General features: G+C 50.2%; 1 protein-coding gene across 1 annotated transcript in view; it reads left to right on the top strand.

Moving 5' to 3' along the window:
• Window positions 1–13165, top strand: part of MACROD1 (mono-ADP ribosylhydrolase 1) — a 350485-nt gene that overhangs the window by 241575 nt on the left and 95745 nt on the right. Inside the window, exon 4 of the mRNA XM_084824853.1 lies at window positions 11174–11203. Coding sequence (XP_084680979.1) covers window positions 11174–11203 — 30 coding nt within the window. The remainder of the gene's footprint in view (window positions 1–11173; window positions 11204–13165) is intronic.

The raw sequence follows: 13165 nt of genomic DNA, 5'->3' as shown, positions 1-13165 counted from the left end.
GGAGGCAGCATCTGTGATGATAGTGGAACTTGTCGGCAGGCACAAGGGGCAAGCCGCCAGCCCATCGCTTTCCCATCCACCCTCCAGGAACAAGAGTTGCTGACCAGGGCTTTAGGTGCTTTCTCCATTTTTCTTTTTTTGGAAGTCAAGGAAGGTAATGAGGAGCAACAGTTTTGCTCCCCTCCTGCGGGAGGTGCAGGGACCAGAGGATGCAAAAATAACTGCCTCAGCCTCTCCTCACCTGGGAAACACCTGTTGCTACTAGGTCAAAGTGAATGTTCTGTCCAGACATCAAAAGGAACATTTGTAGGAGATGCTTAGTGCTTCTTTAATGAGCTACTGGTTTGTCCCAGACAAAAAGCCCAGACACTAATCAGAGACCTGTCCCAGGATGCAGACTGCTTCAGTTGCATGAAGTTTCCTGGGCTAGAAATCCAGGGAAAAAACAGCTTATGCAAACATTACCCATAGAATAAAATTCTCCAAGGCTCACCACCATTGCAAGCCCAGAAGCACCAGCTTCCAAATGGAGTCCTCCTTATATCTGTCTACACAGGAAGGGTTTTTTTTTTTTTGGGGGGGGTGTCCTGTCTAAAAGTGTTACCTGTATCAATGTTTCTTCTCCGCCTGCAGTGGAGGCTGGTGGCTAAAATGTCAGTGGGGTGGTGAATCCGCTCCGGGTTTGAGTCAGAACCAGTCAGAACTCTAAAGGAGCTACCCAAGGTGTGAAGCTATCCTTGCTTCTGACTGAAACCCAGAGCAGATTCAGTGCCCCCTGACATCGGAGGCACCAGCCTCCACTGCCTGTGTGTTTATCTTCATTCTCATCCCAACCCGTAGCCTTTCCCAACCTGGTCCCCTCCAGATGTGCTGGACTATAGCTGTCATTGTCCCCACCCAGTATGGCCATGTCATGAAGCCTCAGTATGTGTAGCTGAAAGAAATGTGTATTCTTCCCCTGTTTACTTTCGTCTCCATCACCCCACTACCACCCCTTGCTGCCTTTAGATGGTCAAACTTTATATCCGTATGCTTGGGGCTTGTGTGTCATTCTATAAAGCACCCTGAACACTGATAGCTCTGTACAAACATCATCTTCCTGTAAGGATAGTCTATTCATCCTGTACATTCATTGCAGTTTTCTCCTTTGCACAAAGAACCTAAAAATTGCAGTGACAAATCATGTGATTTGCATATATTATGCAAATTAATGCAGAAAAAAAAATCACAGCGTTCTTAGTTTTTGCTCACTTTGTGCTGTTGTTATATCGGCATGATGATTTCCTCAACTTGCTACTCACAAAGAAGAGCAAAGAGCTCTGGGTTTGTTTGTTTTTCAGCCTAAGGATGGTTGAGAAATTCATTTGGTTCATTTGCCACCCCCTTCTCCGTTTGCCTTCAATCTTTCCCAGCATCAGGGTCTTTTCCAGTGAGTTTTCTGGAGGTATGCTAGCCGTCTGCAAATATCAAAACAGCTGTCATGCCAAATACAGAGCAGACCCATTCTCTGTTGCTGCAGAGGGCAGAACCTAGAACCAATTTGTGGAAATGGCTGGGAAGCAGATTTCAGCTAAACATTTGGAGAAACTTCCTAAGGGTATAAGAGGTAAGCAACTGGTACCCTCCAGCTGGTTTGGGCTACAACCCCCACAATCCCTGGCCATGCTGGTTGGGGCTTATTGGAGTTGTAGTACAAAATGTCTAGAGGGCACTAGGTTGCCTACCCCATTGTGAAAGGGGTGGACTAGATGACATCTAAGGGTACTTCCAACTTAGTGATTCTATGATTCTAATAATAAGGGCTAGAAGCTTGCTTTTGTAAAAAGAAGATGACGAAGAAGAAAAGAACGGGAGCTGAGATTTCCAGGCAGCTGAGTACTGCAGCCAGTTCTGTGCTTGTGTGGAACAGTGACATACAGTACTATTTTTACCTGGGTCCATCCATCCATCTGGCCCTTGCTCCTCCCTGTACACTCCTGTCTCCCTCCCTCCCTCCCTCTCCCGTCAGCCCCATCTCTCACTATCTATTTAATCTGTCTATCTGTGTAGCCTTCCTTCCCAGGAGCCCTGCGCATGGTCCTGCTGCCGTTCTGCCTGTCCAATCCCATTTACTCTCCCTGTATTTCTGTGGAGCTCTTTTCAGTTTGTCCCAGGTGGCTTCCTTGATCGGGGCAGACATCGAGCAGGCCAGCTCACACGTGGCTTGCTTTGGCTCGGTGTATACCCATGGGCGCTCCCTGTCTCTCAGTCTCTCTCAATCACACACACACACACATCCATCCATCCATCCATCCATCCATATGTGTCCCTGCTTATTATAAATATACAGTTCAACATGTGTGCCCTGGCAATTTCACATGCAGACATTTGTTTGCAAACACCAGCCTTAGCCCAACCTGGGGCCCTCCAGATGTGTTGCACTGCAACCCCATTCCCAGCTGGCTGGGAATGATGGGAGTTGCAATGCAACACATCTCGTGGGCTCCAGGTTGGAGGAGGCTGATAGATATGATTAAAAAAGTATAGTGGAGGTAGGTAACTTTAGATCCACCTTGGCCATGCTGGCTGAGGGTTGATGGGAATTGTAGTTGAACACACCTGGAATGCACCAGGTTAGGGAAGGCTGACCATACACCAGTACAATATCTGTAGGGGTAAAAAAAAATAAACTTTAAATCTTAGCTTGTTTGAAACCTCTAATCCAGTTCAGAGTGAATCATATAAAAATAATAAGGTATTATAGATGGAACTGACTGCCACAAGCTTAGATGGCTTTTGAAAGGGATTTGTGGAAGAGGAGGAAAGGGAGGAGGGGGGATGGGGAGGAGGAGGAAGGGGAGAAGGAGAAGGGGTCTGTTGACATTTCCCTGATAGTTGAGTGGAAGCTTCCTTGCCTGGAAGCAGCCTACCTCTCAGGACCAGATGCCAGCTAGAGATTAGCAACAAGGAACGGCCATAAACTTCATGCCTTGCTGGATCAAACCAAGGAGAATACATCTAGTCTGGCATCCTCCTTCCCACCATCAGTGGCCAGCCAAATGCTTCTGGGAAGCCTGCAAGGAACACATGAAGACAAACCCTCTGCCTGGTGTTTGTCCTGCAGCAACTGGTATACAGGGATAGACTGGCTCTGCACATGGAGGATCCATGTAGCCATCACAGCCTCTCCTCTTCTGTCCCCCTTAAGCCACCTAACATACTGGCTACCACCTCCTTCTGAGGTTCTCAGGGCATTAGGCTAGCCTGTTCCGGATTAGAATTCTCTGCTGGCTACAAATTCTTTTGTCTGATCTAGAGAGGCAATTTGTCTGTGATGCACAGGGACATTTTAGGCTTCTGCCCTGAATTTTCATCTTTCTCTCTGTGTCAGTCTTTCTTTCAGAAGTCTCTATCCCATTCATTCGGGGATGCAGAACCCCTGGCCTGTAGGCCTAATCCAGCCTGCTGGATTCCCTAATCCAGGCTGCAGAGCCTTCTGGGGTTCCCAGAGAGAATTGCCACTGTTATCTCTGATCCCAGATTGGAGATAACAGTGAGGATGCAGATAATGTGGCACCCCGCAAAGCCAGGAACCCATCTGCCACCAGGAAAAGAAACCACTCTTCCCTGTAGAGCCAGGGACTCATGAACCCCTGATGGAAGACCTCTATTTGAAGGCTGTCCCGTCCAATTCTGGTTTAAAGATAAAGAACCCTAAGAACTGTTGCCCATCCACTGTTGCCCATGAACAGGAGACTGAGCAGACCAGGTCCCCTGGTCACAGCCTTCCACAGTATGGAGAGATGTACTATATTTCTATTTAAATTATAATAATTATTTCTAAATTGGCATATGCAAATAGCGTGCAAATCACTGCCCCTTTTCGGTCATTCATAAGTGGCCACCCGACATTAGGCACTCTGAGGCATTGTGGGAAATTAAAATGGCAGCTCTCAGTCATCTTTGAGGGGCTGCTGCTACTGTCAGGTAAACCTGAGGGGGGCCTTTAACCCCGGACCCAGGCCTGGTTGGGCCATCTCTGATTTCCAGGCCTGATGAGTTAAAGCGACTGCATTTGAGGCTGCATCTGGATGCCAGCAAGAAATGTGTCAGCCAAATCTTCATGTCATGCGAAATGTGGCTGAGTAGGTGGGGAAACAGTCCTCATGAGAGAAATTCTCTTATTTATTTTTCACATGATCTTCTTCTAAACGAAATGTGGCAAAAAGGGACCCGGGTTGCCCTCCGGAAGAAGCCCGTCGAAAAGCAGGGAGGTTTTTTTACTTCTTCCCTGGGCTGCCGTCCACCTGGACACCGTCTAGCTGGGGAAAGACTGACAACCTCAATTAGCTTTGCGGCTCGATCCGGCTCACTCTGGGAGCCGGTGGATTAAACGTTTGCTGGGTTGATTGACAGGAGCTGGTGAAAGTGTAGGCGTCCGTGGAGAGATGGGCTGTCTGGATGTCTGACGGAGGGGTCAGATGCTGACCCAGGGAGAGGCAGCACGGGTGGGCAGTGTGTGTGCCTTGCAAAGGGAGGGGGCCAGCAAGGGGGGTGGAGATGGTTGCTGAGGCCTCTTGTGTGGTGCTGACAGGCAGGCTGAGATTCTGACAACTCCATTTGTGGGGCTAAAGCAGGAATCTCTTTCTCCCCTGCCCCCCACCCCCCCAAGCAGCAGCTCTGCAATATTTTCCTTGTGCGTAAATATCAAATTGATCATTGCCTTCCTGCCAGAAATCAGCCTAGCTTAAGCAAAGCATAAGCATGCATCACTGTTTTTTTTTTTGTATTCAGTACTTCTTACTCGAGGCTCCCTCTTCCTCCTTCTCTAAATGTTGACCGCAAATTCCATTGCAGAGGGGATTGTCTTACTCTGGAACAGGGGTGCAGAACCCCAGCCCCAGGGGCCCAATCATGACCTCCAGGGGCCCCAGTCCGGCCCTCCTGGCTTCCCTAGAATGCCATGCCCCCTTCCCTCGGGGGCAAGGAGCACCACCCCTTTCCCTCAACCACTGATGGTTCAGTGGTTTCCCAGCTTTTCTGCAGCTTTCCCCCATTCTAAAAGGTTGAAATGCCTCTTCCAAGGTTTAGTTACTGGCAGGAAGAGATTTAAGCTACATGCTGGCGTTGGGGGTTGTCAAGGGCTCCTTGGAGGGCTCTCTCAGTCTAATCCAGTAGCCAAGTCCAGACACAGACAAAGGGATTCTTTTCAAAGCTTTATTCCTCTTTTACAACTTAACGACTCTACTGTTAGCAACTAGATATGAGCAGCAGAGTACCTATGCCCTATGTTGGAACAGTTGGTCCCCATTTGAAAGGGAATCACTGGCAGACCCTGAACTTATGGGCTAGGGAGAGTCCCTCCCCTTTTCCCTTGGATCCTCTGGGCACAACCATTGTTTGCGCACCAACCGGGCACTACGCCTCCTTTCCGCACCCTCCATTTAGCGCCGCTCCCTGCGTCGGTGTCGTGCATCCAGCAAATCTGCTTCCCGCGCTCTCTCACTCCCGGGACTGCTATCTATGCTAGGAAAGCCGGTGGGAGGAATCCCTGCCAGCTGTTGGCCCTGGGAAGGATGAGCGCGCTCCTCTCCCAGGAGCGGCTGCTCTTCCTCAGAATCAGAACTACTCTGGGATTCTATGGGCTCAGTATCCACCCTGACAGGGGTATTACTTCATTTTTGTGATTCTGGCCCTGCTCTGTTGCCTTTGGCTCCGCCTCTTTTGCCCTTGGCCCCGCCCACCACTGGAATGCAGCCCCCCCCCGAGAGCTTCTCCAAAATGGAATATGATCCTCGGGCTGAAAGAGCTTCTGCACCCCCTGCTTCAAAACATAGGAAACTTCCTCATACTGAGTTTGACCACTAGTCCATCTTGCTCGGTACAGTCTCTGCTGATTGGCAAGGCACTCTGGGATATCAGATGGAGTCTTTCCCAGCCCTACCTGGAGATGCCAGGGTTTGAAATCAGGGCCTTCTGCATCCAAAGCATGTTATCTCCCACTGTGCAGTAGTCCTTCCCCAAAGTTGCAGAAGTTATGCCAATGCTGCGGGTATTGTAAAGGCTGAAACAGGCTCCCTGATTGGCCAGACCCGGAACTCATTCTGGGTGAGCCTCAAGGCCAGCTCCAGGTTTTGGAGGGCCCTTGGGCAAGATGCCCTCAGTGGGCTCCGCTTTCTGAATGGACTCACTTCTTTTCTGCTGTTGTCGCTGCCTGCCACCAAGAAAATGAGGTGAGTGGAGGCTGCAACTCCTTCCCCTTTCTCCTGTTGCTGCTAGCTCAAAGTCAGCCCCAGCAAGGGGGAGAGTCAGCAGGGTAGGGTGGGTGCTCCATGGGTTGTCACAAGCCCTCTCCTGGCTCTGGGCCTCGGCAAGTGCCTGACAATGCCAGCTCTTGGTGTCGGCCTCAAATGTCCACATGTTTTTTTCATCCCTTGATGTAGGATGGTTGAGTGTGTAAACAGGCTCCCCATAAAAAGCATTTGCATTTGAGAGAACCATTGGGTCATGTGGATGTTCTGCCTCAGAGAGCTAGACCCATGATGGGTCACACACTGAAGGCATCGTTTAAGGGTGTTATGACCCCCAGCCCTCAGACTTTCCAGTGTGCAGCAGAGGATTCTAATGCAGGTAAAGCACTGGTTACTTCCTCAGTGGTAGGACAGCCAGTGCTTTATTCAGGGCACTCTCCAGGCCAGAGGATGCAGCCTTGACATTGTCCTCTGGCTCACAGTACGAGTCCTCGGCAGAACCTTAATCTCCCCAGCCTCACAGAAATTTCAGGCTGCAAAATCAGGCAAAGGCCCTTTAACAGACCAGTCAGCTCCTCCAAGAAAGGTGGAGCTAAGCACACTACAGGTCTTGTCAGCTTACATAAAGCTTCAACTGGCTTTAGCTCCCTGCTGAGACAACATTCTTCTATTGTTGTAGCAGGAGAGAGTTTCAGCCCTCAGGACCCATTTGGAGCTATCCAAGGTCCTGTTTCCTTCCTGCCATCAGATGCTACCAGCTTCCCCTGCAAGCCTAAAGGAACCACAGACCGGGACAGAGGCCGCCTTAGCCAAACGATGAGCACGAGGAATGTAAATTCCCTTGGCAAAGAGAATGTAACTTTTATGCTATGCCATGAAATCAATATGCAATTCGCATATTGATTTTATGAGTGTAGTTTTATTTTATTCCCCCCCGCCCCTGCCACCCCCTGTTACAAGCTGCTCTGAGTGCAGGCTGGAAAATGTGGCATATATGTTTTAAAAATAATTAACAACGTGGTAATACTTGCTCGTCCAGATGTTTTTGAATGTTATGTGTTCAAAATGTCTACCTTCGAGGAAACCTTTCCATGTTGACATGTCTGCTGAGGAACCCCCCCACAGATCCTCTCTGTGCTGTAGTATAATAGAAATTTAGAGCTGCAAAGGAAGGTTGGAGTGCATCTAGTCCAACCCCCTGCTCAGTCTTGCAACTACAGCACCCCTGTGACAGATGGCCATGCAGCCACTGCTTAAATACATCCAGCAAAGGAAAGCCCACCACCTCCCAAAACATCCGTTCCATTATAAAACAGCTCTTACCGTTTCTCCCAACATCTAGCTGAAATCAACTTCTCTACAGCTTCCAACCCTTGGTTGTAGTCCTGCCCTCTGGAGCAACAAAGAACAATTCTGTCCCCATCTTCTGTATGACAGCCCTTCAGTTGTTTGAAGGCCGCTATCATGTCTCCCCTGAATAATCTCTGCAGGCTAAACATATCCAGCTCTTTCAACCGTTCCTCACAGGACTTGGTTTCCAAATCCCTCACCATCCTGATTGCCTTTCTCTGTACATGCTCTAGCTTGTCTATGGCCTTCTTAAAATGTGTTGCCCAGAACTGGACACAGTATTCCAGAAGATTCTGGGGCATTTTCTATAGTGTACACTCAGATCTTCCTTCCTTCCTTCCTTCCTTTCTTAAAGATGAAGGTGGCTTGAGAGGGGAATCACCACTCAGAGTGAATGCATCCTTCCCATTGTTCCCTGTGGTCAAACAGGTTGCGCAGGTTTTGGGATTTATTTTTAAACCTGTGCAACCTGTTTGGTCAGAAGCAAGGAAGGCTCACAAATGACTTCCCCTCTCTTCAGGAATGGAAAACACACCCTAGAACACACCCGGCATTACATTGCAGCCGCACATATGCCAGTGGAACCTTTATGGTGGGTGGGCAAGTCAGACCCCTGAACTTTTTACAGAAGATAATCATACCAACAATTGCTACCAACTTTAAGAGAGTATTAGACACATTCATGGAGGATTAGGCAATCGATGCCTACTAGTCATGATGGCTATGTATTACCTTCAGAATTAGAGGCAGTCTGCCTCTGTACACTAGCCCCTGGAGATCATGGGTGGGAGGGCGCTCATGCCTTACTTGTGGGCTTCCCACAAACAGTGGGCTGGCCCCTGTGTGAACAGAACAGAACAGAATGCTGGACTAGATGGACCCTTGGTCTGATCCAGCAGGGCTCTTGTGTTTTTACTTAAGCCCTTTCCCTTCACACTGTCATGCCGTTTGCTGTCTCCTTTCATTCCATTGTAGCCTGGCCTGCTCTGATTTAGAAGCTGAGAGGATTTGCATCTGGGAAAGTGGACTGTAGTCCACAAAAGCTTCTGCCACAATGAATTTGTTCATCTTAAAAGGTGCCACAAGGTTCTTATTTCTTTCTGCTACAACAGACTAATGCGGCCAACCCTCTGGGAATTAATTCCTTTCCTTAAAGTGAATATATTTGTACGACATAAAATTCCCTTACAGTCTGTTTATCAAGAGCTGCGAAAGAAGCCCCAGCAGCTGGTGAAACAGCAAGGTGTGCCTTAGCATCCATGCTCTTGCATTGACACGCATGTGCGCTAAGACGTGAGATGCATCCATTCCTCCACTGAGAAATTTAACTTCTGCGGGGAGGGGAGCAGCTGAACCCTGAAGGGTGACAACGCCAGCTGCTCACTCATAACAAAATTTTGTCGAGATATTTCTCCCCCCACCCCCAAAAGGCCATAATCAGGGCAGTAATTCACAAGGGAAAGATACCAGGTCAAAAGAGCAGCCTCTGTTAAACAGGGATAGTGTGAGCTGTCTTTTCGAAAAAGCCTGTTCAGCAGGCCTCATCTTCTTGTGGAGGATCTTCTGAGGAGGTCTTGAGAAACCCATAGCTCAGTTTCAGAGCACTTGCTTGGCATGCAGAGGGATCTAGATTTAATTCCCCCAGCACCTCCAGGGGTGCGTGTGTGTGTGTGTTTAAGGATCCCCATCTCCTTTTTAAAGGAAAAGAACCTCTCTCTGCCTGAGACTCTGGAGCAGCCTTCCCCAACCTGGCACCCTCCAGATGTGTTCGACTACAACTCCCAGCATCCCCCAGGTGGGATGGAGAAGCTCTCGGGGTGGGTGCATTCCAGTGGTGGGCTAGGCAAAAGGAGGTGGGGTTGGACACACACAAAACCGCCAGCATATTTCAGTGTAAAACTGTTCAAGCCAGTAATGAAGCCTTAGAAGAGGTATTTCAGCCCTTTAGAATGGCGAGGCGGCAGGGAACTGCGCAAAAGCCAAAACATCGGCAAACAGTGGGCCATCCGGGGAAAGGGATTATGGCTAGAGGAAGGTGTCATGGCCATCCAGGGAAGCCCAGGGGGCTGGATTGGGACCCCAGGAAGGCCAGATTTGCCCCGCAGGCCTGAGGGCCCCCACGCCTGGTGTCAACACTGTTGGCTTTAGTGAACAAAGAGCGTGACGGGGTCTAAGGCAATTTCCTTTGTTCCTTCTGTGTCACAAAAAGGCAAATTCTGCGAGGCCTGATAAGCAACTTCGCATACATTTGAATTCCCTTGATGTGCTTCTTTCCAGTCATCCTGAGCCCCACACCGGATGCTGCCTGTTGTCTGTTTATGCACATGCGTGCCTGCACCCCCCCCCCCAAATCTGTGCAGACTGATGGGAAGCTTTCATGCGTTTCGCCGCACACACACGCTCCCCTGTTCCCCACCTCGCTTCTCCCAGCTTAAGCCATGCTAATGTGGAGCTCCTGGCCACTTTCCCAGGGCATATGGGACTGATTCCGTAGTGGGTGTTTCCGAGGTGACAGCAAGCGTATGCGATGCTCCCGTTGCCAAGGTAACCTCCCGGTAACAGGTGCTAAACTCTCAGCAAACTGCTAGGGCATGAATGAAGTCTGGAATTGCATTTCTGTCCAGCTGTAACTGGGAAGGGGAGGGCCAGGGGGAGATGAATGATGGAAGCTCTGTCTGCAAGCTCTTTCAAAGCCTAAGGATGGCTTTACCTACATCAGGGGTGCAGAAACTCAGGCCCGGGAGCCAAATCCGGCTTGCCTAGGTTTCTAATCTGGTCCTCTGGGACTCCCAGACAGCCCCACCCCCTCCTTCTGGCCCCACTGCCTTTCCCCCCGACCTGCGATCAACTGGTGGTTTCCCAGCTTTTGCAGTCCCTTTCAGCCCCTAGGACTCTCGATGGATTAGATTCAGAATTGAGATTAAGATGGGGTGCAGGGTGTGGAACTCACGTCCACACCATGTGGTGATGCCCGCTAGCTTTTATTGATTGACTGATTTGAACATACTCCAGGCAGTGATCCAGTCCAAAACACTGTCAAGACATGTACATTCCCAAAGGCCTGTTGGAGAGAATCGATATTGACTTGGAAATGTGCAGACTTCCCTCTTCATAGACAGATTGTGGTCACATTCTCCATGAGGCGTGGCGAATGTGCAGAACGGCTGGTTGTTACGCACATCAGCCACTCAACTCGGATGACCCCTAACATATAGAAATCCGTCAAATGTGTATGGCGCTTTATGAAGGACAAGAGGACAGGTCCTTGCTCCCAGTCTAAAATCCAACACACAGGAGATAAGAGAGGGAGGGGAGGAAAATGGAGGCTGGGTTGGACAGAGAGGGGAAATGGGCTGCTTTTTTTTTCAGTACCCATGTTCCACTGGTGATGGACGTGGTGCAAAGCAGAGGCAGGGAGGAGGGGGATGGGGTGGGGGGAAGCCATCCCATAACCCATAGGGAACGCTCTCTGCCCTTGGGTTGCAAATTGTGCGGCAGTGAGGATTTTTGTTTTTTTGTGAATGAACTGAAATGGCTCCCAAAACAGGCAGCAATTTAATAACATCATCTTTTTCTCTGTGTTTTCTTTGTAGCTAACAGTTCCCTGCTGGGAGGAGGCGGAGGTGAGTCTCCTAATTGATACCTTTTTCTTCACGGCTTTCAAATTAATATCTCCGCTGGTTTGGGAGGGAGGGGGAGACCCGGGATGTGGCAGCGGGGGCGGGGGGGGGAGCAGGCACTTGCTGACTCCTTCATGGCTTGTCCTGTGGCCGTAAAGAACACAAGAAAATGCCTGGCTGGATAGGAAGCACACCTCTCGGCCAGCACCCGGGTTTCCAGCTGTGTTCAGGCAGTTGCCTCCGGGAGCTCTCCAGCAGGGGCAGACAGTGATGTCCTCGCCCCACCTGCAGACCTCCAGATGTCGTTGGACTATAAGCCCCATCATCCCTGACTGGCTGGGGCTGATGGGAGCTGAAGTCAAACAACATCTGGAGGGCCCAGTTTCCGCACACCATGCCCTATTGCTTGTCCCCGCTATCTGTTACTCAAAGCTATACTTACTGCCTCGGCTCCGTGTTGTCGTCATGCCAAATGGCAATCGAAAGGCCTGTGTTTCTCTCCTTCCCCACCCCCCCTTTAAAAAAAAGCCATCTCAGCTAAGGGCTAGTGGGGAAGTGCTACCAGTATCCAGCTTGAACATAGCACCTAGGCGGTGGAGACTGGGGGTGCCGACTTCCGTGGGGCTGTGAACCCATTCTCGGTTTCCAGCAGAACCAGCCAGGATGCCAGAGGAGCTATCCAGGGTGCTGAACCTATTTGGGGGATGGGGTTCAGCACTTGAGATAGACCTTTTGGAGTTCTGGCTGGTTCTGACGGAAACCCAGGATGGGTGCACCGCCCCACTGAAATCGGCGCCCCCAGCCTCCACTGCACTTCAGGAACACAACAAGCTGCCTTAGACCTGGTCCAACTCTTTATCCATCTAGCCCAGTATTGTCTGCTCTGACCGTCAGCGGCAGCACTGGCTCCAGGTTTTGGGGGCCCTTGGGCAAGACCCCTGCAACGGGCCCTCGCCCTTAGTGAGTCTCTCACCCCCATTGTCACCAGCTGCTTTTGCTCCTCTTCCTCATCATGGCTCCCACTTGCGTGCTTGGCAGGCAGAGAGCCAGGGAGCATGGAGGCCGCGGCATCTCCTGCTCCTCCTTCTCAGCACCAACGTTGTCTGGGCCAGAACAAGAGGCCAATGAACAAGCCGGTTGCAAAGGTGAAGAGGAGAGCAACTCCAGGGGGCTCTTTTCAGTGGACCCCTGCTGGAGTGTGGGTCCTTGTCAGGTGCCCGACTAGGCCTAGCCTTGACGCCAGTCGTGGTCTCCAGGGTCGCAGGCAGAGAAAGGTCTTTTACCATCACCTGTCCGGACAAAATGAAATAACAATTTGGAAGGAATATTGTGGCAACCTTTAGCTCTTGGTGTGTTATTTAGTTGTTTCTTTATTGTATTTTAACTCCTCTTTTTAAGGCCAGCCCTCACAAAGCAGCTTCCATTAAAAATGTTAAAAACAAAACAACGGAACAAATAATGTATAGGAAGAAGCGCAGGAGATAAAATCATATACCAGCCCCCTCCCGCCCCCAAAAGTCCAGCAATGTCTGGAGGCCCACAGCCTTTTCCACTCCTGATGTAGATGCTTTAAAGTCTGGGTGTCATGCCAGTACCCTGAGGCAACCCAAAGGGCAACGGGCATGAGTGGAATAGAAGTCTCCTCGCACCACCTTCTGGCAACGCCCCACCAGAAAGGACCAGAGCGACCATAATGCCAAGTTTTATCCTGGAGAGATGGTCCAGAAGGTTCCCATGGCTGATGGTGTCAAAAGCCACTGAGAGGTCCAGGAGAACCAAGACGGTTGCAGTGCCTCTGTCCATCTCCCAGCGAAGGTCAGTTTCAGTCCCTAGCCGGGCTGAAAGCTGGAAGGAAACAGATTCAAGTAACTTGTTGTTGTTGTTGTTCAGTCGTTCAGTCGTGTCCGACTCTTCGTGACCCCATGGACCATAGCACGCCAGGCCTTCCTGTCCTGCGCTCTCTCC

This window comes from Heloderma suspectum, chromosome 17, assembly GCF_057233095.1.
Source record: "Heloderma suspectum isolate Gila_16-S chromosome 17, 16-S_ref, whole genome shotgun sequence".
Taxonomy (NCBI): Eukaryota; Metazoa; Chordata; class Lepidosauria; order Squamata; family Helodermatidae; genus Heloderma; species Heloderma suspectum.
The sequence above is the reverse complement of the archived record's forward strand: the minus strand, read 5'-3'. Positions and strand labels throughout refer to the sequence as shown.